Raw genomic sequence first — 26,373 nt, forward strand, 5'->3', positions numbered from 1 at the left:
AAATCAATAATAAAGTATACCATCCACAGCAATATAAATTTGTTAATCTGGATATTTATTTATAATGTACATGAAGTCCAATTTCAATAGGTTTGGATATTTTGGCAAAACATATTTACATTATCATTTTTAAGCCAGTTGCAGATTTAAACAAATATATAAATAAAAAAGACTTCAGATTGTTTACAGTAAAAAAAAACAAAAATCATTTGCTTAATGAAATGAGTAGAATCAGACAGGATGATATTTTGTGTATCATAAAAAGCTGATATTGTATTATTTTTTTCTAAAATAAACCTACATTTTTTTCAATTTTGTGACATCTCTAAAATGCCTTTATTGTTCAAGACCAGCTCAAACTGATACAATATTCCAAATAAAATAATTAAAAACCATTTATGATGTTGATATTTCACGATTTTGTGTAAATCGTTACTTTTCAGGAGTTCTTCGAACAAACACACCTCCCACACTTGTTTGTTTCTTCTTCTTAGTTTTCTTTTTTTCACCTGTTGGTTCTTCACTAAATTCCTATAATCAAAAACAAAATGATCATTTTAAAAGGTTGAAAACTAATAATAAGTTAATATAACATATAATCGATTTTTAAATGTCAACTTCCTGTTATTATACAGTAGGTACAGAGGCAATTTAATTAAAATGAGACTCCATATTTAGATCCTGTGGAAGAATAATTTTAGGGCAACGTAACATTCATCTTTAAGAAATAGCATAAAGGGTCAATAAATGTCGGAAACTCTCGAGATAAAGATCAAGTGAACAACAAAATGTACACTGAAATATAAGAATTGGTTTAGGAAAAATACTGAGATGGTCAAGTAAATAAAGAATGTACCAGAAGAAAGGCTGATGTAATATACAGAATGTACTGAAGGATGACTAAGAAATCAGCAGATGTCCTATAAACAAGAATGGAGAATTATATGCACAGAAATTTCAAGGGTGGTGACTCATCTCAAAAGGTATAAGAGATATAAAGGACTTTTATTTTATATAAATCATTTGGGTGTAAACCTATGAACCAACCAGAGTAAAATGTATGCATCGCTGTATGCATTGATTGACAATGTATGTAAATTCAACTGTTTATAAAATGAACCTCTATTCTTTGTTTCTCTGACCATGCTGTAACGGACTGCTTCTGTAGAATGCTTCCTCCAAGGAATTTTGCTGAGGAGTAATTAAAAGATAAAATGAACAGCTTTTCTCCTGCCTGATTACTGAATTGTCCAGTTAGATGATGTTTCTTTCATTAATAAGATGTTAAATTTCAACCACAATCCCACCCATTCGGCACTATACAATGGTAATGGCAGAGAAATGTATTGTAAAAATACTTATGGTTTGTATGTGTAAAGGTAAGTTTACGACAAAACGTATATCCCATGTAGTACACACAATGCATACCATACTGGAAGAATTTTAGTAAAAATGTGTCATGTATTTCATATATTACACATCAAGAATTGAAGATTGTACCATAATAATTTAAATACTTTGCATTCACCAAAAAAAGATAAAAAGAACACCTGACCTGTTCTGTTCGGTAACGGTCCAGGCTCTTATTAAGCTTCCCAATTTCTTCCATGTATTCATCCACCTTACATTCCAGCCTTTCTCTATGTAACCGTTCATACTCTAGCTGTGCCTGAAGTTCCTGAATGGTCCTAAGTGTGAAAAAAAGGAAATATTATATATATTGTCACAATTTGCAGCTCCTCCTCCTCACAGTGGGAGACACAAAAAGCCAACTGACAACTCTGAAGGATTCTGACTTTGTCCTCCTGTGTTTTAAAGGAGGGAATTGAAGGTGAATCATCCAAGATGCTACAAAATAAAGAGGCAATGGGCATCAATCTTGTGAAACGTACAAATTAAATTAATCAGATAAAGCCTATAACTGTCTTAAGAGAGTCTGACAAAGGAGATAAAACATTGCCAGACTTTACTAAACAGACTTACCATCATAATGTAAGGTAAAATCACTTATTTAAAAATTTTCCATCTATTAGGTTTTGGAAGACAATTTTGTAGTACTGTGTTGTACAGAGCCAGAGTCAGTCCAGGTATGAATTTGAATGACACTTGAATTATATACAGTGGGTACGGAAAGTATTCAGACCCCCTTCAATTTTTCACGCTTTGTTATATTGCAGCCATTTGCTAAAATCATTTAAATTAATTTTTTCCCTCATTAATGTACACACAGCACCCCATATTGACAGACAAAAAAATTTTAGAAATTGTTGCAGATTTATTAAAAAAGAAAAACTGAAATATCACATGGTCCTAAGTATTCAGACCCTTTGCTCAGTATTTAGTAGAAGCACCCTTTTGAGCTAATACAGCCATGAGTCTTCTTGGGAAAGATGCCACAAGTTTTTTACACCTGGATTTGGGGATCCTCTGCCATTCCTCCTTGCAGATCCTCTCCAGTTCTGTCAGGTTGGATGGTAAACGCTGATGACTGTGGCCACCATTTAAGAGATACCAGTCCATCTCAAGGCATACTTAAACATCCAGCAACTTTAAACTTTACTGTGTATTCCAAAGAGTGCACACAGGCCTGTTCTGGCATGGGCATCAAAAGGAAGCAAGACAGGTTTTAACCTCAAGCATGGTTTGAGACCATCAAGAGCATACATAAAAAAGCAGAATGAAACAATTTATATCCAACCCGCTATATCCTAATTACAGGGTCATGGGGTTCTGCTGGAGCCAATCCCAGCCAACACAGGGCGCAAGGCAGGAAACAAACCCCGGGCAGGGCGCCAGCCCACCACAGAAACAATTTATATATTTTGCTTAATTTGTGACAATCTACTGATTCTTCAAAAGTAGCATCTTTAGTAACAAATTGAAATGCTGGCATTTATAACTGAGAAAGTATCCAGCTGATAAAAGTAAACATATATAGTGATATGTTGGTAGGACTTAATGTTTGTATTATTATGATGCAGGAAACGGATTTGAGTTACATAAGGCGTCTAATGTTTGATCTTAATTTACTCAGGTTAACATTTTCACAATACTCGTATCTATTTGGTTCTTCACCCTTCTACTGTGCACATTCATACAGCGATCAAATTTTAAGCTACTTTTTACCCGAAACATTGTCAAATGTGCAGTCCTGTACATCTGTTACATCTGCAAAGCCTTTAAATTGTGCGGTTCATTTCATGAAGTTGATTTTACTCCAACACTTGACATTTCGGCATCCAATTCCACTTAAAGATTTTGTAATGGTTTTCACATTACCTTTCTGCCTCTGTGGTTTCTCTCCGTTTTTTTCTGTCTTCTTCAAGTATTCCTCCCAGCTGTCTATAGTTACTTTTCGCAATTTCTAACAATCGTTCAAGGTCTTCAATCTTCTTGAAAGCCCTCACTAAAATAATAAAAAAGAATTTAAATATTTGTGAAGAAATGTTTATATTGTACTCATTTTCACATAGTTTAAACTATTTACTGTGTTATGGTTGACTGATATATTTCAGACTTGTGCAAGCAGATTTTTTTTATTTTCTAACTTGCCTTACAAAACATTAACCTTAACATTGTTAAATAATATTATCATACAAATTTGTATCATTAGCTCTATCTTCTTAAATGGGTTGTTATTCCTTGGAGCCATGCAGTTACCTTACACTAATGACATTTAAGATCGCTACCAGTTTATCACGTTACACAAGCTGCTCTGAAATATAATTCCAAGTTGAAAATATCTCTCTATTATAAAAAAAAATCCTGGAGAGAAACAGTAGGGCGACAAGACGTGATCTTCACGTTAAGATCATGGAAGACACTTAAAAGACCTGCAAGACTAAAGAGATTGGCCATGGAGCGTCTCTCGGGGACCTTAAACATGAGACTTTGTGCCAAGAGATTGACTCAGGACCATCTCGTGATGGCGAAGAACATGAGATTCTTGCAAGACACGCCCTACTTACAAATAAATAACAGCACGGGGAGGAACGCACTCAGTCGTGTTTTGGCTTTCAGCATACCCAGATCCAGGGCTCTCAGCGCATATAAAGCGCGGTATCAGGACAATACGTTATAAATGGAATGTAGACGACTAAGCGAAGAAGAAAGCAGCATGGAGGAAAGAGACTCAAATGTGTTGGAGAGACAAAAAAAAAAGAATAATCTAGGTGCAAATTCTGAAAATAAGGAAAGTAATTATCAGCCCGGAACAAGTGGAATTGGAAAAAAAAGCACATCCAATTCAGACGTTGGCACTATACACATGCAGAGCAGGTTAGAGATTATAATATCACTGGAATTCAAAAGGCTCAAAAAAAAAAATATTGGCGCGATAAACATGTGGAGAAAGTTAACGAATATGAAAGTAGGAAAATTAGAAAGTATAAAAAAAAAAGAAAGTAAATATCGCAGTAGCGCAAACAAACAGAAATTATTACTCAAAAAAGGGAAAGTAATCACCATGCACCAGGTGTCATTAAAACAGATAAAACAAGGTCAGAAATAAAAGACAGAGTAGAAAACAAAGTAAAATGTCATAAAGAGGTTAAAAAACAAGGGGGCCAAACACATGTAGAGCAGGTTAGAGATAATGAAAACTGGAATTCAAAAGACTCAAAAAAAAAACAGACGCGTAACACATGCATAGCAAGATACAGAATATTAAAGCAGCAAACAATGACAGTGTCAAAACAAAGAAAGTAAACATCACATTAGCGCAAAGAAAGAGAAATTATTACTCGGAGAAATAACGAAAAGACGAATAGAGATCGAACATATGGACATAAGTGATATGTCAGAACAGAAGTGTGTAAATATTGTAAGGCTCTGAAGTTTAAGTCAAGAGAATTTTCAAAAACAGAGTTTACCTCACATGCATTTATTGGATACTTTGCGAAAAAAAAAAATAATAACTGCTGATGATGAAGATCGTTTTGTCTGTGCTGAAATTCCAAACAGAGAAACCTATCCTGAATTATGGTACAAAGTCATTAAACACGTCGTACTGACCTCATTAAAAAGATTCAGCACATTGGGACTCGAAAGATTCCAAATATTGTTTTTACAGAAGTTCTGAAATAAAAGTGAAACTAACGAAACAGCAACAATTCAAAGAGAAAACAATATTAAAATTGTGTATCTGGAAAACCAAAAACGGGGGTTGGCGAGTGAAGCGAGCAGGGGGCAAAGCCCCCTAGTTCATCAAAAATATTGTACTGCATCCATTTATTCATCCCTTCTAATCCAATTTAGGGTCATGTGGTCCAGAGACTTCCTCAGTAGCCTTCAGCTACAGGCAGGAGCCAACCCAGGTAAAGCACCTTTCCATCAAAGTGCACATTCTCCCACATAAAAACTCTATTAACATTAAGTATACCTAAGTAGGAATCATATACAGCCTGCATAGCAACCTTCTCATCCTAGAATCTCAAGGCTGGCAATGTTATGATGGCAATGAAGTGCTAATTGCTATGCCAACATCCCAGCTGCGTTTTGCATATGTTTTTAAAAAAAAAAAAACACCAGACTTACTTCTTCCCTCTTTCTTCTCTCCAAGACACATATTGGGGCCATTTGGACCATCTGTACTTCCTTCTACACTATGTTTTTCAAAGAAAGATGGATCATCTGTTTGAATTTCCTCATCAGATTCCTCCTGACTTCTTCCACCCAGCAGTTTCACAGCTGCAAGCTGAGCAAACCTTTAATGCAGAAAAATCCAGACAAAGATTAGAGGCCATTTCTCAGCATACCCACAGTCTATTTGCATATTCTACCTTATATTCCCTTGAATTGTCAAAGTACTTCAGTTTCCTTTCATAATCTGAAAATGGGCATACATGACTTTGGAGTGAAATGTGACATAGCTCCAGAGTCCTGAGTTTAAATGTATGGATAATTAACCCTGATCACATGTTTATGTGTATGCCCTGCAATGGACAGATTCTACATCTTGGATCTTGGACTGTCTCCTGCCTGTTGCCCAAAGCTGCTGGAACTGGCTGTTTATCTGTGATGCTGTATTAGATTATTCAGGTTCATAAATGGAATGGATCATGGATATACCGGCCTTTTATGAGTAAGCCTTGTTCCACATTGGATAGAATACTGCCCAAAAAGTTTTTGAAAAGAAAGGATTAAGAAAATGTGTTGATGAATAATTATATACCAAAACATTATTTTCCTTTTACAAAATTTCACTAAAGAGCAACAGTTACAGCTACATTTTTCACTTTGGCAAGATTCACACTTCATTAATGGCATCCTTCTACTTCTCATCATTTTCAAAGTTGGATATGTTTTTGAATATACTGCAGCTCATTTATAAGGTATTGTTTGACAGTTAACTCTGTTCACCCTGGCCATCGGACCTTACTCTTATTCTATGTTAATTAATGTAATATGACTTATGTTTATTTTTTATTGTGTCTTCTATTTTTCTATTCATTTTGTAAAGCACTTTGAGCTACATTTTTTTTGTATGAATATGTGCTATATAAATAAATGTTGATTGATTGAATGTTGAACTAACAAATGTAACACAGCCATTTAGTGAAACAACTGCAGACACTTAATTTTGACAGTGATCAAACCTTGCATTGTTATTGCACTATGTAAAGATATTTAGACCTTACTTTCTGTAATTGAGAATTAACAATGTCTTCTTTTAAAAAGTATTTCCATCCATCCATTATCCAACCCGCTATATCCTAACACAGGGTCACGGAGGTCTGCTGGAGCCAAGCCCAGCCAGCACAGGGCACAAGGCAGGAACAAATCCCGGGCAGGGTGCCAGCCCACCGCAGGGTAAACACACACACACACACCCACACACAAAGCACACACTAGGGACAATTTAGGATCGCCAATGCACCTAACCTGCATGTCTTTAGACTGTGGGAGAAAACCGGAGCATGACACGGGGAGAACAAGCAAACTATACGCAGGGAGGACCCGGGAAGCAGACCCAGGTCTCCTAACTGCGAGGCAGCAGCGCTACCACTGCGCCACCGTGCCGCCCTAGAAAGTATTTGAGAACACTAAATGTATGTACTATTAGTAAAAAATAACTTTTTTTTTAATATACAGTATTTACAGCTAAAGCACTGTGAATAAAATTACATATTCACATGATTTAAAACACCTGACACCCTTCCCTTGTATTTTGTATCCTCATGAATATACCATTTATACGTAAATGTTACAAATGCTGCACAAGTATTACCATTTTCAGTGTATAAATAATAACGGAACTGAGTTTTTGAGAATAACAGTATCTTTTCTTTAATAATTTTAAGAGTCAACAATTTTAAAAATTATACATACAAAACAGAGGCTTAAAGATGAATTTTTCAGTACTTGATGTATTCCTAATCTGTATCACAATTTATTTTTAAGATTCTAAATGAAGCATAATCAATTCACAAAAATGTCCTTCCTGGTAGGTGTTGTTGGTATGTGAGATCTGTTGTATTAATACTAACTGTGGCCCATTTTAACACGGCAATGAGTTTCTAATATGTAGGGGATGTTTTAAGAAATAACACTATTGTTCCACAAGCACGACTTTGTCAGATTAATTATCAGGATATATGGAGCTTCAGCATATGGATATGAGGTAAAAATAACATAATATTCTTAAACTTGTTTAAACTAATTCAGGGTCACAGCACCAGGAATTAACCCTGGAAGGGACACCACTGCATTGCAGGGCACACATCCATATTCAAACTGGACCAAGATGAAATCACTAGTCATCATAACACACTCCAGAGATAAAACCACTAACAATTTTGCCATTATGCTGCCCATTGTGTTAGGTACTATAAAAAAAGTAATGACTGGTTGATATCTACAGATGTGATCTTCATCAAATTAGTTTTAGTCATAACAAGCTATTAAAATGGATTACATAAAAGTGAAGACCAATACCTTTTCGCAGTATCCTTTGCAGTCTCTCCTGCATCATTCATGATGTTGCAATCTGCACCCATTTCAATTAGCCACTGCAAACAATTTAGATGACCTTGTCCAGCAGCTTAGATACAGAAAGAAAGGCGTTAATCTGATTTCCAACTAGGCAGACAACACTAAAAGTTATTCTCATAGACTTAGTCAAATATATTGTTTAGAAAATATAAACTTTAATACATTTTCATAAAGTTAATTTTAGTATTTCCATACTATTTAACAAACTAAAAAATATTAATTGATGAATAAAACAATTATAATGACATTTCTGACATTAATAATGTTCAGTAACCCAATAAAATAATATGTTCTGATAACAAAGACATTTTGTAGTGCACTGATCATTGATATAAATCTCCCCAGAATGGGTTGAAGTCATGTGTGGATTTCTAGCAACCCACCATATTAGCAAAGATATATAGTACTGATAAATAGTAAAAGCATCCATTAGATTTTCTACATTACTGCATTTTTTAACAATGAATGTTATCTTCAAACATTTTTACTAAAGTTCCTAGAAGAGGAAGTTAGCTTTTTGCTTACACATTAAGAGAAAAAGGAAACAGTTCACTGAAAAGCACCTGTCTAGTTGATGTAAGAAATATTTATAGTACCTTTGTGCAAAGGTGTGGATCCCTTATCATCTCTTTCATTGAAGTTTATCACCCCACACTCTATCAGTTTCTGCAGAGTATCAAGATCTCCTCTAAATGCGGCCACATGTGCCGGAAATGCTAGATCTAGAAATTACACCATCAAAAGCATAATAAAGGCAGATGCTTCTCTAATATTAACAGAAACCAGTCAAATGTAATACAACAAAATAATGTGGCAAATCTAATGTTACATTGGATACCGCATCTGTAATTAATAATAATCATTCCTAATATTTGATTTTCATTTTATTCATCCATCTGTCCATCCATTTTCTCAGGTGCAAGACAGGGACCAACACTGAATGTGACAACATTCCATTACAGGACACATTAAAGCACATACATGCAATTTTGCTGAAGCTGGGCCAATTGTCTATAAATCTAACTTGCATGTCTTTATAGGATAAAGGGTAAAACTGCAGTATCCAATGAAGACCAATCCACATGAATGCAGGGAAATCCTGAAAGCTCAACTAAGACAGTGAATAGGCCAGGAGTTTCCAAAGCAGTGAGGCAGCATCACTAATCACTAAATTACTGCGCTGCCTTATTTTAAAATTTGGTATTTCATGATTGTTCTGCTGATGCCATAGTTACAATAATTTTACTGCAACAGAAATGGATGTAGCATATAAAATTAAAACCTAAAAATATACTATTACAGTCTTTATGGAGATAAACATACATTTTAATACAAAAAATGACAAGCAATAAACTTAAAAACATACTTTCTTGCTCCTGTGGATGATCCCTCTCATATTCTACTGCTTCAATATATTGTGTGATTGATGACTTGTAGAATCTCTGTGCAAGATCTTTGGGGGTTTCTCCTTGATCATTCCTGGCTCCAAGAGTGTAGGTAATATACGCTCCCTGAGAGACCAAAAACTTGAAGCAGTGCAGATGACCTTCCATTGCTGCCAAATGAGCTGCAAATAAAAGCGAAGAGCTAAACATTACCTGCATAAAGCAAAGAAGAATAACTGGATTTCACATTATAATTCAGTGATGTACCACTAAAGTGAATTAAGGGGGGGATTTTTGTATTACTTGAAACTGATTACAAAGTGTCTTTTTTAGTTCCTGATTTAATATCTTTCAAGATATGAGAATATTTCGGTAAAATGAATAATTAACTATTACGAGCAATCTCTTATTACCTGGTGTATTTCCATTGTTCTCAACATCATCAACACTAGCTCCCCATTTAAGAAGAAACTGCAAACAACCCAGCCTTCCGTGGAAAGCTGCATAATGCACTGGTTTCCAGTTGTTTTTATCAGGTGTATTAGCATCCTAGAAGTTTAAAGCAACACAATATTAATTAAATCATAAGTTAATTTTTGGACAATACACAGGTTGTTAATTAGTGCCACTGCCTCGCAGCTCCAGGAACATGAGTTTGATTCCTTGCTAATTTATTGTCTACAATAAGCTTAGATGTTTAGTGTTCTTTAGATATTCTTCCCATGTCAGATTTTCACCAGGTACTCAAGTTTCCTACCACTTCTTAAAGATATGCATGTTAAACTGAAACCTCTAAATAAATAGCTCAAAATAATCTTAGTGTAAGTGAGTGTGAATGTACAGTACATGTGAGTGTGCCCTGTGATTCACTGTTGTCCTATCCAGAGTCAGTTCCTATATTTACCCACTTCTGCCAGGATAAGCTTCAGCAGCCTATCACACTTTAATTTAGTTGCAAAGTTTGGAGAAAGGATGGATAAAATAATTGTTTACTTCATTGTTTCATTTATTAAGGTAGGACCCTCAGAGTGAAAGCAGATTAGGAACAGTCAGCTAAGTTTGTTTGGGCATATAGTTACAATTCTTCCCAGCTCCTCCTGCAGGTGGTGTCCTGTCATGGCTCACTATGAAAAGAATCAGGGGCGATGTCAGGACATGCTGGAAGAATTATATCTCTAACCTTGCCAGGAAGCATTTGGGAATTCCCTAAAAGGAGTTGAGACTGTAGCTGAGAACAGGATAGCCCCAGTCTATCCCATTCAACATTTTGTCACAGGAACCATCATCAGGAAATGTTGAGGTGAAAATGACAAAATATAAACCTAATGTTAGATATTCTATCATGTTGAAAGCTTATTGGTGACTATATATTTTAAAAGTAAATCATGAAGCCATCAATTCCAGCCTTCTCATAAACAACATGAAGTCTACAGTAGAGCACAATGGCACCCAAGTGTATATTTGGTCTTAAAAGTGTAGTCTAAAAAGTTTCACCAGAGTGCAAAAAATAAGTGAAAACAATACCAGAAAATGTGAAGTGGCAGTAGTTGTTCAATCTGCAAAGCATGAACAAAGTTGTTTTATGTACTGCAAATAAATTTGTAATTAGTGGATAAAATCAGGTGATAGCTGAATATTATCCCACCATAAAAGGAGTTTTCAGGAAGAAGCATCAGTACTACCTCACTACAATAGTAAGTATCATCTGTAAGGAATATGCCAAATTTCTAATGAGTTTTGAACTATCACTTACATTAATACATGTTATTGAAAAAACTAGGGCGCTTCGCTTGCCCACCCTCGGGTTTAGTTTACCGGATGTACAATTTAAAGAGTTTGTTATTTTATGGGAATTGTTACATATGCATTATTTTCACTTTTACTTTAAAACTTTTGTAAAAACAGTACTGTACTTGTCCTTTATTTCCGGCCCCGGGTGTGGTTAAATCTCTTTCTCGCAGGATGTATAACACTGCTTGCGTTGTGAAAGGGGGGCTGAGGAGATGCTAAGGAGATGCTGTCGGATCATCTGCTGGCTTGTTGCTACTGCTGCTGCTGGCGAGCTGCGTATTCTGCTTGTCACACTGTGCATCGTTCATTTAAAAGCCTGTACAGCACCTGTCCTTTTGCCACTTTGCGTCTCTGTTGCTCGTGTTGTGAAGGGGCTGGGGGGAGGGGGTGAATGCATGCTAAGGAGAAGCGGTCGGATCATCTGCTGGCTTGTTGCTACTGCTGCTGCTGGCGAGCTGCGTATTCTGCTTGTCACACTGTGCATCGTTCATTTAAAAGCCTGTACAGCAGCTGTCCTTTTGCCACTTCGCGTCTCTGTTGCTCGTGTTGTGAAGGGGCTGGGGGGAGGGGGTGAATGCATGCTAAGGAGAAGCGGTCGGATCATCTGCTTGCTTGTTGCTGCTGGCGAGGTGCGTGTTCTGCTTGTCGCCTATCGTTGTTTTAAGAGCTGGGAGCACATGAAGCATGTCTGCCAAAAGCATTCCAACAACTGCTAGGTTGGATGTCTGTGAACTTGTTTTAAATGTTGTCTTACTGCCTTGTCTCGCGTAACGTTAAAATGTCTCTCGCAACGTTAAAATGTCTCTCGCGGGAAGTCAAATTGCCTTCCGAGAAGATCACGTCTCCCTTCCAAGACTTTTTTTTATAATAGAGAGATTACGATCTTTGTTTTTGCTGTTAACACATCTTTGCATACAAGAATTGTGATTGATTTACACACATAGATAACATAGATACATTTTAAGTACATCCATCTCTCCATAAATGTAAATCTGATTTAAATTCCAAACACGATCACCATCTGTGTACAGTCTGCATGCTTTCCTATTGTCTGCATAGGTATCACCTGGGGACAATTTTTTTCCTTCCACTACCCAAATGATGTGTTGAATAGGGTTAAATAAACATTGTAAATTGGTCCCATTTGATCAGGTTTGTGTATGTGTGCATGCAAGTTTGCTCTGAAATGGACTAGCTGTCCATCCAAGGTGGATTCCTACCTAATTCCCAATGTAACAATGAGATGCTCTGGGCCCTCAAAATCACATAATGCAAGAAGGGCAGTTCAGAATTTGGATGGATAATATTACTATAAGTAATTAAACATTAAAACTTATTCTAATTGAAATTTTATGGTAATTATTTAAGCAGTTTTACTTCACATCTATGTATTTGAGCAGCAAAAGTTTTCTTACCACACCACTGCGCAATATAGTCTGCAGAGTGTATGAGTGACCATGAGCTGAAGCTATGTGTGCTGGGGTACAACCTCTGTCATCCTTAGCACTCAGATTAGCTCCATTTACCAGCAAAGCCTGAATAAGAATACAAAGACAAAAATGTCAGAGCTCTTGGTTTTAAAAAGGTAACCACTGTATAGAGAATTCAAGACAAAAAATATATTTTCACATAACATTTTTTATACATCTATATGTAAAACTAAAATGAGAAACAGATAAGTTTCCTGTTGATCATATAACAAAGGGGTAAAGTAGACACAATGGAGATATAGAATTGTCCCCAAAAGGGTATTTACTGAAGAAATTTCCTTGTAATCATTCTGGATAAGACAGTGCAACTATAAAACATTAAGCCAAGGTAAATGTCACTGGGACTGGCATGTTGCTGACCCTCTTCTCCCTTGCCTCAAGATTTAGCAAAATCAGTGATTTCTAATGTAAAGATACAGGTGAAAGGTATTTAAGGAGAGCAAAGAATAAGGTGTTAAAGCAATTAATTGTGGGTAAAAAATCTGATTTTCCTGTACAATTTTCCTCACATATGTCAGTTAGGCTAATTGGAAACTCTAATTTAACCAGTATGAGTAGGTGAAGGGGACTCTAATAATAAACCTTTAGGACTTTTGCACAGCAATTATAATCCCAGAAGCAGTTCCTGGGGCTACTCTGAACCCTCCTCAGGTTCTAACTAAACTATAAGGCTATAAAAGCCACAATACTTACATAAGCCTAGAGACAAAAAGTGACAAGGGCTCGACTATTTGGGGTATTCATACCATTCGAGGTGAGAAGAGGGTCATACACATCCATCCCCATCCCCAGCACACTACTTAAATCCTGCCTTCATGCCATAATCCCGACTGTTACAACAATAATAAACTCATCCCTTGACATTGGCTCTGTGCCGCTCACTTTTAAAATCGCTTTTGTAACCCCAATGTTAAAAAAGTCTGGTCTTGATGCTGACAATCTTAACAATTTCCGGCCTATTTCCCACCTACCTTTCCTATCAAATGCTCTTGAGCGTGTCGTAGCCTCCCAGCTCACCAATTACTTAACCACTAATAACTTGATGGAACCCTTTCAGTCTGGTTTCAGGGTGCAGCACAGTTGTGAAACTGCTCTGCTACGGGTAACCAATGATTTGCTTATGGCAGCAGACTCAGAACAAACCAGCATATTAATTCTGTTAGACCTCAGTGCAGCATTTGACACTGTCAGACATGACATTCTACTGTCTGGAATAGAGAATATGCTGGGTATCTCTGGCACTGCCCTCCAGTGGTTCAAATCCTATCTGACTGATAGGCAAGAGTTTGTTAGTCTTGGCAACAGCAGATCCAGCTCAGCGCCAGTCACACAAGGAGTTCCTCAGGGCTCTGTCCTCGGCCCTCTTCTCTTCTGTATTTATATGCTTCCCCTTGGCCATATTATTCGTAGCTATGGACTAAGCTATCATTTTTATGCAGATGATACTCAACTCTACTTCAATGTTAAAAGTGGAACTTCATCAGAGCTTTCTCAGCTCACAACCTGCCTTAGTGAAATTAAAACCTGAATGGAGCAGAACTCTTTAAAATTAAATTGCAACAAAACTGAACTCCTGCAAATTGGGACTAAAGAGCAACTTAATAAAATGAGCTCCTTCCCAGTCCATCTTGGAGGTGATCTCATCAGAGTTGCCTCCACTGCAAAGAATCTTGGTGTCATTTTTGATTCCTCCCTTTCTTACTCTGCCCACATAAGTCACATTAAGAAACGTTCTTACTTTCACCTCTGTAACATATCCCGTGCTCGCTCCTTCCTCTCCTTTTCTAATGCTGAGAAACGTGTCCATGCTTTTATCATATCCTGCACAAATTATTGTAGCTCGCTGCTGGCTGGTGCCCCTTCTAATTTTATATCACAGCTCCAGCTTATTCAAAACTCAGCTGCAAGAGTTCTGACTCGAACCAGGAGCAGCGAGCACATCACACCCACCCTGCTCCGTCTTCACTGGCTCCCTGTGTCTTACAGAATCGAATATAAAATCCTACTAATAACCTACAAAGCCTTAAATAACCTCGCACCAAACTACATCAGTGACCTTCTCCATCACTATGTGCCTGCCCGCTCACTAAGGTCATCTGATTCTGGCAATCTTGTTGTGCCCCACACTAATCTACACTCCATGGGTGACAGGGCCTTCAGCCGTATAGCGCTCAGACTCTGGAATGACCTACCGAAATTAATGAGGTCAGCTGATTCCATGAATTCTTTTAAAAAACAACTCAAAACGCATCTGTTCAGGAAGGCTTTTAGCTCTACTTTACTTCATTCCTCTTCTCTCAGTTTACCTCTATGTCAAGATGCTCATTGACTTTAAAATTCTGCTTATGGTTTATAAAGCCTTAAATAATCTCGCCCCATTGTATATATCGGAATGTCCGACACCTTATATTCCAAATCGTAACCTTAGATCCTCAAATGAGTGTCTCCTTAGAATTCCAAGAACAAAACTTAAAAGAAGTGGTGAGGCGGCCTTCTGGTGTTATGCACCTAAAATCTGGAATAGCCTGCCAATAGGAATTCGCCAGGCTGATACAGTAGAGCAATTTAAAACACTGCTGAAAACACATTACTTTAATATGGACTTTTATATCAATCCTAGTGTTACCAAACTTTCTTTTATAAGAAAACAAAATTTTAGCTTATACTTCGGCTTATTTGACACTTATTTTTGTTCAAAGTGTTTCATAAGCGACTCCTACAGTTCACACCATTTACATAAGTATTATCTATATATATATATATATATATATAAAAGTCAATGTGTGTATGTATGATCCAGCATCACATCCAAATGGCTGGAGCAATTTTCATGAAACTTGGTACACATATTCCTTATTGGATGACCAAAAATACTGTAGTGTGAAATCAGCTGTAACCCACCCCCTAATGGGTAGGGTGGGGGGTGATCTTGCGGTCTTGTATGCACGTTATCATCCAGTTGACACTCGGAATGACCACCAGAGGGCGAACTGGAGGCCTCTTTATGTTTGAGTGCCACCGCGCCCCTGTAGCTCTTGAAATTACATAGAGTTCTACGTGTGGAAGTGTGTGTGTCTGTCCGGCCCGGAAGTGAAACATAGAGTCGGGGTGGGGACTCCAGCTCCAAGGATACGCAAGCGAGGCCAGTACACCAGCAAAAGGAAACCTCCTAAGAAAAACAGTCACTTAGCTGCTAATGCACAAACGATGCAAGCACTTCGGCAACATGAATCCTTCTAGTAGAGAGATGCCCAGAGTAGTTTTGATGATTTAAATACTTTCTGGGATTCCGTGCTGCACGGGCTTACACGGTTAGTATATACCAGGCGACTGCCAGAATTCTTTATTTTTGAGCAGCACCACACCCCTGTTGCTTTTCAAATTAAATACAGTTGGCCAGCTCCGAGCATCAACTAGATGATAACATACATACAACACCGCAAGACAAGCACATTAGTGAGTCTTTATCCATCCATCCATTATCCAACCCACTACAAGTATATCCTAACTAAAGGGTCTGCTGGAGCCAATCCCAGCCAACATAGGGTGCAAGGCAGGAAACAAACCCCAGGCAGGGCACCAGCCCACCGCAGAAAACCCATGCAGACACGGGGAGAACATGCAAACTCCATGCAGGGAGAACCCGGGAAGCAAACCCAGGTTTATTATTTGTTAATATTTTTTTTTTATTTTTAAAGTTGTGCTTTTTTAATTATGTTTTTCTCAAACAATTACAAAAAAACTTTATTTTCCTCCTGGGCAACACTGGGTATTTCAGCTAGTTTTAAATATAAATTATATAGGCTCACTACCCAGCCACTTTTGGTTACTCTGCCTTGTGCCCAGTATTGCCTGGGCAGTATTATACAACCTACAACCATAAAAGAGGATTAAGCAAGATAAGAATGTGAATAAGTAAAAACAGGTTGCAAGCTGATAACCATGCCTTTCATATGCTGGTTCCAGAACTGTCTGGGATTCTGGTGTGTCCAAATAAAATAAACAACTTTTAAAATGGATGGAGGAATGGATGAATTACCGTACTATGTAGTATTATGCAACAAAATCTGTAAAATATGTAGAAAGTAAGGATGACATTTCAAATGGTTTACCTGCACACAGGCATCCTGTCCTCTGATTGCTGCCAGATGTGCTGCTGTCCATCCTCTTGGTGTCACATCAGTTGTGTCAGCACCATGCCATAAAAGCCAATGCAAACACTGTAGTGTGGGAAAAATGGTATGGTACTGTTAGATACACTAAAGATTTAGTGGTTAGACAAACAGGATTGAAATTAGAAGCGTTACTTAAGACTTTACCTTTATCCAAATAAAAAAACAGTCTCACAATTTTGCAATTTAATTATGTCTGCATTATCTAAAGTCTCTGTATACATTAAACATAATAAATGTTTATGACTTAGTGCCCTTTCTTCATTTAATTGTTCTAAATATAGTATTAAGATTCTTGAGTTTGCATATTCTTCATGTGTCTCTAAGGGTTTCTCTTCAAGCACTCCAGATTCCAAATACTGACAATGATCAGTACAGATGACTGCATGAGTGTGACCTGTGATACACTGGTGACATATGCAGGACTGGTCCCTGTATTGTATGTTAACTGAGCAAATTATTAGGAACACTGTAATAATAATGGGTTGGAGCTCCTTGTGCTCTCATAACTGCCTGAATGCTTTCATTTGTTTGAGGTTCTAGTCCATGTTGACACAATTGCATTATACAATTTCTGCAGATATGTCAGCTGTACATTCATGCTGCAAATATCCCACTCTACATTATTCCAAAGGTGTTCTTACTGGATTTGGTGACTGGGAAGGCTACTGAAGAACACTGAACTCATTGTCATACTCATGGAGCCAGTTTCAGACAACTTTTGCTTTGTGACATGGTGCATTATTATGCTGGAAACAGACATTTGAAGATGGGTAAACTGTGTCAATGAAGGGATCCACATGGTTAGCAATATATTTCAGATAGGCTGTGGCATTCAAGCAATGATTGATTGGTATTAATGGGCCAAAAGTGTGCCATGAACACATTCCCCACACTATTACATCACCACAACAAGCATGGAATGTAGACACAATGTAGGCTGCATGCATGGGTGGCTGACCTACCCATCAGTGTGCCTCAAAAATCAAGATTCATCAAACCAGACCGTGTTTTTCCAGTCTTAAATTGTCCACTTTTGGTGAGCCTATGCTCAATGCAACCTCATCTTTCTGTTCTTGGCTAACAAGAACGGAATGTGACGTGATTTTCTGCCGCTTTAACCCAGTCGCCTTAAGGTTCAATATGTTGTGCGTTTTTAGGTGCTTTCTGCTCATCACAGTTATACAGAGTGGTTATCTGAGGCACCATAGACTTCCTATCAGCTCAAACAAGTCTATTATTTCTCTTCTGACCTTTCTCGTGTTTCCATTCGCAGAAGTACCACACACTGGAAGCATTTTTTCCACCATTCTGAGTAAAGTCTAGAGATCAACAGTTACAGAAACACTTAAGCCAGCCTGCCTGGCACCAGCAATAACATCACAGACAAAGTCACTAAGATCTCATTTGTCTGATGTTTTGATGTGAACATTAACTGAAGCTCCTGACGTGTGCCAGCAAGATATTTTGCATTGTACTAATGCCACGTGACTGGCTTATATGTAATAGCATTGATAAGCAGGTGTACATGTCTTCCTAATATTTTCATCAGTGAGTATTCCTTGCTTCTGAAACTTAGTACACATATGTTGGAGAAACAACTAAAAAAAATAAAAAGCAGCCTCTCACCTCCAGACTCCCTGAAAGTGCAGCCCAGTGTAAAGGTGTGAACTTGTGCTCTGAATCAGCTTCATTAATATTTGCACCATTTCGCACCAATTGAGCCAGTTCCTCCACATTGCCAGCTCTCACTGCATCATGGATACTATAAAAATTTGTCTTCTTCTTTCCTACAAATAATAGCAAAAAGCATTCAGGCACAAGAACAAGTTGAGTAAAATAAAACTGAGAGTTTTCAACTTTCTAGATTATTTTAGTCCAGAACCAACAATAAACAAAATACCAATTTTGTACAAATTCACCACCTATCTGATATTACTATATGTCCATGTACGGACAATGCCACCATCTCACCTTTCAATAGTTACTTTCATGCATACTATATACTATATTTTATGAAATACGGATTTAAATTAAAGCAATTGTATATTATCCAATCTAGATATAAATTCACCATTTTATGAGATGAATGCTCAAAAAACATTACATTGACCTGCACAAGCAGAAAAAATAATTTCTCTCTATTATAAAAAAAAAAGTCTTGAGATGACGAGACTATTGCCAAGAGATTTTTTCAAGTCCCGCCCTCCTCTCAACCATTTACAGTTAACAGCCCACGCCCACAGTCCTCTCACCTCTCATTCGTGTGAATGCTTTTGACAGACACAGTTCCTGCGCTCTCAGCTCTTATACATTTTTACATTTTCCTCATTTTAAGTTATCAATAAAAGAAGATTTATTATGCTCAAATCTTATTGAAGAATTTCATCCCGAAGGGTTATCAACAGAAGAAATGAGTACACAGGCAATCCTAGCACCGAGAAACAATGAAGTAAAACGAATTAACAAAAAAATTGTTGATCGGTTACACGGCAAATTGGTTAAATGCGTGTCAATAGACTATGGTGAAACAGTTGGTGGTGTTCGTGCGGAAGATGAAAACATCAACTTACAATATCCCGTAGAATATCTACAACTGTTAACACCGTACGGTCTTCCACCGGCTGAATTACTATTGAAAGAAGGATGTTTCGTAATGTTATTGCGTAATTTATGTATGAGTGATGGACTATGCAACAGGACATGATTAGTTGTATTCAAAATTGGCCAAACAATTCTGACATGTAAAATTTTAACAGGCAACAAGAAAGGTAGTACGTCTTCCGTGGATAACATTAGACATCAAAGGAGATCTTGATATACCATTTGTATTAAAATGTTTACAGTTTCCTGTTAGAATAGCTTTTGCTAAGACAATTAACAAATTGCAGGGACAAACATTCAAAAAAGTTAGTTTATTTATTAGAGAGAAAGAAGCAATATTCAGTCACGGGCAGTTATACGTTGCATTGTCATGATGTAACTCCAAACATGGAATCAAAATTCAAAACGATATTGACAAACAGTTAATTCCAAATAATGTTTTTACTTAAGTTTTACAGTAAAACTGTAAGTTTAAAAAGTATGTGTGTGTTAATTTTAAAGCCAAACAGAATGAAAACTTATAACGTAACAAATACCTCTAATGCAAGATAAAACATAATTTTCTTTCAATTTTTTATGGTTTACTATTTTTTACTATGGTTAATTACTCGCTGTAATGTAAAATAGGTCCATATAAAGTTATGCATATGTAACAATTCCCATGAAAATAATAATCTGTTTAAAATGTACATCCATTTCCCCATACGTAAGCAGCAGAGCCAGAAAATGGCTAGCACATAGCGCCCGCACAAGGGTTGGTGACCGAAGCGAGCAGGGGGCAGAGCCCCCCTAGTACTTTTAAGAACTCAAGAATCTTTTCAGTATTGGTTTCTGCCTTGTGCCTAATGCTGCTACCAAGATGGGACCTGGTCCTGTGATTCTCATCTGGCTTAAGAGAGTTTGATTGGAAATGGAGCTTGAAATGCCCAATAATTTTATAATAAAACCTCATCTTCTATTACTGTCCTTCATTGTTCATATTATCCCACTTGGGGGGCATTTTCCTAACATTATTTTTTTCTTTTTTATTGATGTACAATTCAAGACCGCAAGCCCATTTACTGTACTAATGTATTGTTTTCACAAGAAATGACGGCAGGAAAACCAAAATTTTCAGTCCGTGTAACAATCAATTGCACAAATCCTATGGAAATGAAGTTTAATTTTCATAAATTTTCTAAAAAGCGTCCTTTTCCAGTACAATGCTAGGGGGACCAGAGACTACCTAGAATTAAATGAGCATAAAGGAAGAGACAGTCGTGGACGGGATGCTTACATTTTTATATCATTTACCAAGAAGTAAAAGAGATCTCTATGCACTACTTCGAGTGTCAGCAACTATATAGTGTATATTATGAGAAACACATTTTTCTAATTAAATTAAAAGCTATTAGCATCTGTAAATGCATTTTTTTCTCGTTACTTGCAACGAAAATCGTTCATGTGTAGAACTAGGCAGGTTATCCTTCATCGTTCGCATCTTACAGGTTAGAACACCCAACGTCTCAAAAAAGACAGAAAAAAACGTGGAATAAACTTTTACTTAGCTTTCCCCAATGCCTAGCAATACATATGCTTATTTAAAACATACGCGCCTCACCCGTAGATTGCATCGCAGCATCTGGTGTTTAACCGTAGGATTAAAGCTACAATCAGTAAAACATATTCCAGTCGTTGTTATTGCAAAAGCGTCTGAGCGTCGTTGCTAAGGTTACCAACACATTTCCGGTCCTATGGTCGGGCGGCTGCAAGGATTTATGGGTAGCAGCTAGGTGCAGTTAACAGGTTTACGGATTCAGTGTCGACCAGGTCGTGTCATTTGCTTATGAATTTAGTATATTTTGTGTGGTTTCGGCATTTATCTTACGTAAGATGTTTAGAAGGCTATTCTGAAATACAGAATTATGTTTCTTTGTATGTAATATTCACCGTAGTTGGGTGAGGTTGCGCCGTTTTCTTATTTAGAACATTAGACCATCTTTTGTCTTTGCTTACAAATTACAGAGGGGCATGGGCTATTGCCAATACTGTCTTTATATGCTTTGTAATCTAAAAAACAAGCTTATGACTCTGATCCTCATGGCATGTTATAGAAGATACTATGACAAAGGTTCTGCAGTTTCTGCTGCATGCCATATACTCCTTGTATTCATTAAGGGAGAGTTCTGTTCGTATCCTTGTTCATGTTCAATCGACATTGGAGTTCAGCAAGGGTGCAATTTTCCCTCTGATTTTCATGGGCATGATATCAGCCAGGGTTTGAGAGGTATGCAGTTTTAGAACCTAAGTCCTTTATCCATCCTTTTGGCCTCAGGTTGTGATGTCCGTAATGCACTGGACCATGTGGATTGACTGTCACCATGTCCAGGGCTGATGCTGTCTGGAAAGGCTATGGACCCCTGCCATTCTGAACAGGATTTAAGTGGGTTTGAGAAAGCTAAATCATGTGAACTGCCTTGTTTAAAAAAAAAAAGTGTGTGTTGATGTATTATATAGCAGCACAGTGTATTTAGGTCAGCACTGCTGCTTTATAGATCCAGCACTCTTGTTTTGAATCCTGTACAGCTTTGTTGTCCATATGGAGTCCACATATTCTATCTTCTATGGGTTTTCCTCCATGTACTCCAGATTTCCCTTCAACATCCCCAAAGATGTGCAAAAGTATCAACCTTTAATCGCAAGCATCATTTTCATGAGGAACAAAGGCATGCAGAAAATATGTAATTTCAAAAATATAACACAAACATAATTGAAATTAATTACCTTTATTTAATCTTTTAAGATTCACTAAACATTTTTATTACTTCATTCAATTTTTACAAGAAAAAACATAAAAGCTCAAAGCAGTTATGGTAAATATCTATTTTACTTATCCAGAAATTATCAGCCACATTTACAGACTTCACTGTTAAAAGTTCAACTTCCTTTTGAAGATGTATGTCAAAGACTATAAAAGAAAAGAATTAATGTTTATAAAGTACAATAAATGGTTTAAGTAATTGCTCTATCTTTCCAAAAGATATAAAACAAAAAATGTGCTTAGTGAGCTAAAGTAAATATTTTTTAGTGTAATGTTTTTCCACTTTTTCAGAACTCTGCAAAAAGTCACAAGTTAAATCTTTGTGAAGAAATAGTAACATATTTGTATTTAAGAATTTTAATAAAACGTTAATCAACTAAAATAGGGTGGCACGGTGGCGCAGTGGTAGCGCTGCTGCCTTGCAGTAAGGAGACTTGGGTTCACTTCCCGGGTCCTCCCTGCGTGGAGTTTGCATGTTCTCCCCGTGTCTGTGCGGGTTTCCTCCTACAGTCCACAGACATGCAGGTTAGGTGCATTGGCGATCCTAAATTGTGTGTATGTGTGTGGGCTGGGATTTGTTCCTGCCTTGCACCCTGTGTTGGCTGGGATTGGCTCCAGCAGAGCTCCGTGACCCTGTGTTAGGATATAGCGGGTTGGAAAGTGACTGACTAAAATCACCTCTGGTAGTAGCAATAAGATGTACAGTATACTAATATTACACATAAGCAATTGCAAAATTTTATCTTAATGAATTTTCATTAGTGTCCTCATGTTATTGTTGAACAGTTGGGATCCATTGTACTAATTCCCTTCATAATTTTGAATACACCTCATAATGTCCGTTTGCATAAACTGGAAAGGTTCAGTTTCTTTGATTTTTCCTCATAGATATGACATATTGTTTTACTCAACATGATGGTTTTTTTTTTTCAATTTTATTTAATTGGGACAATTTTCTTTCTTACTGCTGATGACACTTTTTTTCTGCTTCTTGTTTAATAATTTTACTCCTGAATGGTTCTTCATTGTTTTGTGGAACTTTAGAATTTTGAAAGGGGTTTCTCTTTCTAGAGGAGACTTACTAGATGAAAGAGTAAAATCAGCATATGATGACTAAAAAAGAAAAATATTACTAACAGATAGATAGAACTTTAGTTGTCCCCAGGTGGAAATTTGGCTTTTTCCACAGAAGCTCTTTAAAAAGATAAAAACATAAGTAGATAAGTAAATAAATAAATATACACACATACTTTAGCCTGAACACACACTGATATGACTGTAAAGCAAGAACATTCAAAAGAAAAGAAAGTTCTGATTTGGCTGTCACAGTCACAGTGAGGTATTATGCAGACATATTGCTGTTGGTATATAGGAGCCCCAGCAAACACTCTTCTCATACAGCAAATGCCCAAAATTTTGGATGTAGGCCATATCAGGAACCCAGGGCCTGACAGTGGCTCTGAGGATTTAATGCCAGTACCAAACAGCAGTCAGGGTACCATTACCTAGCACGTGGAGGTCTGTACGACCCTTCAAGGATATGTGTCCCCAGACAATCAACTACCCCACTGCCAAACCGGTTATGCTGGATGATGTTGCATCCTTTCATAATGTTCACCATGGCATCTCCAGACTCTTTCATGTCTGTCAAATGTACTCAGTGTGAACCTGCTCTCATCTGTGATGAGAATGGGGTGCCAGTTGCAGAGCTGCCAATCAAGCTGCATGGTAATGGGCTGTGCTACCCTTATGCCACCCTCATTGTGTCTGTTTCTGACATTTTGGTGAGAAACATGCACACCAGTAGCCAGCTGGAGGTCATTTTGTAGGGTTCTGGCAGGGCTCCTCCTGTTCCTCCTCACACAAAGAAGCAGATACACTGGTTTCCTGCTGCTGGGTTGATGCCCTTCTACGGCCCTGTCAAACTCTCCTCCTGTAATGGCCTGTCTCCTGGTATTTCCTCTGTACTCTTGAGACTGTACTGAGAGACACAGCAAACCTTGTTGCTATGGCATGCAAGGATGTGCAATCTTGGAGGAGCTGAACTACCTGTGCATCCTGAATCAGCTGCAGGTACCGCCTCATACTAATAGTAGTGACAAGGACACTAGCAAATGCAAAACTACAGAAGAATCAGTCAGGAAGGATAAGGAGAGAGCAATTGTTTGTGGCCACCACCTACAATACCATTCCCTTTTTTGTCTTACTGTTGCCTCTCCAGTGCATCTGTTGTCACTTTCATTTGCACCAAAGTAGATGAAGTTGATTCACAATTATGCTCCCTAACTCAGTGGTTCTCAACCTGTGGGGCGGGCCCCCCTAGGGTGGCACGAAGTAACAAAAAGGGGGGTGCAAAGATGTGAAAAAAATAAATAAAAATCCAAAATATGAAAAATCTATTGAAACCAAAACAAATTAACTTAAACTACATTCTGATACTAGAAAAATAAATGTAGAGTTCGGTAAATGTTGCTAAAAGTTAAGTAGGTATAATAAAATATGCATCTATGATATATCATTAATTAAAAAAGAACAAATTGGTATTAGTGGGATCCTTTCAAAAAAACGTTAGGGGGGGCACGATTAAAACTGTTATGAAAACTCGGGTCGCAAATACTTAAGGGTTGAGAAACGCTGCCCTAATTAAACAGATTGATAGCTGAAGCCTAACTGACTTTTTTTAGACTGTGGTGATTAAGTGTTCCCTTAATTTTTTTGAGCATTGTATATAACGATGGTATATGCCAAGAAAGTAAATATTAGAAAGGTGAAAATGCAACATTTAAATACAAAAAAGGTCAGTTAAAATGCAAATTTAACTAAAAACTAACAATGCAATTGAAAATGAAATTACACAATGTTTCGTTTCCTCTGTTATAAATACAGTAATCCCTCCTCGATCGCGGGGGTTGCGTTCCAGACCCCCCCCTCCCCCCGGGATAGGTGAAAATCAGCGAAGTAGAAACCATATGTTTGTGTAGTTATTTTTATATTTTTTAAGCCCTTAGAAACTCTCACACCCTGTTAACATTATTAGAGCCCTCTAGACATGAAATAACACCCTTTAGTCAAAAGATTAAACTGTGCTCCATGACAAGACAGAGATGACAGTTCTTTCTCACAATTAAAAGAATGCAAATGTATCTTCTCTTCAAACGAGCGCCGTCAGGAGCAGAGAATGTCAGAGAGAGAGATAGAGAGAGAGAGAGTGACAGAAAAGCAAACAATAAAAAAATCAATACGTGCTGTTGGGCTTTTAAGTATGAGCACCGCGATAAAGCAGCCGCAAAGAAGGAAGCAATGTGAAGGTAGTCTTTCAGCATTTTTTAGAGTAGCGTCTGTATCTTCTAAACAAACAGCCTCTGTGCAAACAGCCCCTCTGCTCACACCCCCTCCGTCAGGAGCAGAGAACGTCAGAGAGAGAGCGAGATTAAAGCAAACAATCAAAAAATCAATATGTGCTTTTGGGCCACCGCAATAAAGCGGCATTTCTTAGAGGAGCGTCCACATCTTCTAGGCAAACAGCCCCTCTGCTCACACCCCCTCCGTCAGGCGTAGAGAATGTCAGAGAAAGACCGAGAAAAGCAAACAATCCGCTCGGGGAAGCACATCGTATATCATTGAGGAGTTTTAGTTAGTATGTAATACATGCTCTGATTGGGTAGCTTCTAAGCCATCCGCCAATAGCGTCCCTTGTATGAAATCAACTGGGCAAACAAACTGAGGAAGCATGTAACCTAAATTAAAGACCCATTGTCCAGAAATCCGAACCAGCAAAAAATCCGTGATATATATTTAGATATGCTTACATTTAAAATCCGCGATGGAGTGAAGCCGCGAAAGTCGGGGCGAGATATATCGAAGAATTACTGTACACTCAAATCTAGGATATTCGGGTCCTTATTTGGCTCATCATCATCGTCATCATCATCCTCATATTGCTGGGATTTTGATGCAGCTGTAGAATCTATTCAACAACAAAAAAGAAAAATTACAAATAACAACTCCTCTTTGATGAGCTAGTATAAAAAGATAATCTGACTTTAGTACCTGCTTGGTAGTGGCTGTATAATACCGTATGTTAAAATATTACGAAGATATAACCCCATAAAGGAAACAAAGTCCTCTAAAAAATGAAA

The 26,373-nt window shown here is 37.5% G+C and overlaps 1 protein-coding gene across 1 annotated transcript; it reads right to left on the minus strand.

Annotated features, from left to right (window-relative positions):
* Positions 1-432: 432 nt before the first annotated feature.
* On the minus strand, positions 433-21,130 carry LOC120523213 (ankyrin repeat domain-containing protein 42-like). Its single transcript, XM_039744285.1, has 12 exons — positions 21,035-21,130; positions 18,460-18,620; positions 16,771-16,878; positions 12,584-12,703; positions 9,791-9,926; positions 9,359-9,559; positions 8,589-8,714; positions 7,936-8,041; positions 5,536-5,705; positions 3,280-3,406; positions 1,556-1,688; positions 433-531 (listed from the first exon to the last, which is right to left on the minus strand). Exons 1-12 carry the CDS (start codon positions 21,045-21,047, stop codon positions 433-435), a joined length of 1,500 nt encoding a protein of 499 aa, XP_039600219.1. The 5' UTR covers positions 21,048-21,130.
* Positions 21,131-26,373: the final 5,243 nt, after the last annotated feature.

The sequence above is a fragment of the Polypterus senegalus genome, chromosome 2 (assembly GCF_016835505.1).
Source record: "Polypterus senegalus isolate Bchr_013 chromosome 2, ASM1683550v1, whole genome shotgun sequence".
Taxonomy (NCBI): Eukaryota; Metazoa; Chordata; class Cladistia; order Polypteriformes; family Polypteridae; genus Polypterus; species Polypterus senegalus.

Bases quoted from the DNA above. Each gene is read 5' to 3' on its own strand.
- LOC120523213 (XM_039744285.1), bottom strand. The intron at 16,879-18,459 runs GTGAGAGGCTGC...CCCACACTACAG, and splicing joins CACTTTCAGGGAGTCTGGAG to TGTTTGCATTGGCTTTTATG. The intron at 9,560-9,790 runs GTAATAAGAGAT...TTTTATTTGCAG, and splicing joins GAACAATGGAAATACACCAG to CTCATTTGGCAGCAATGGAA.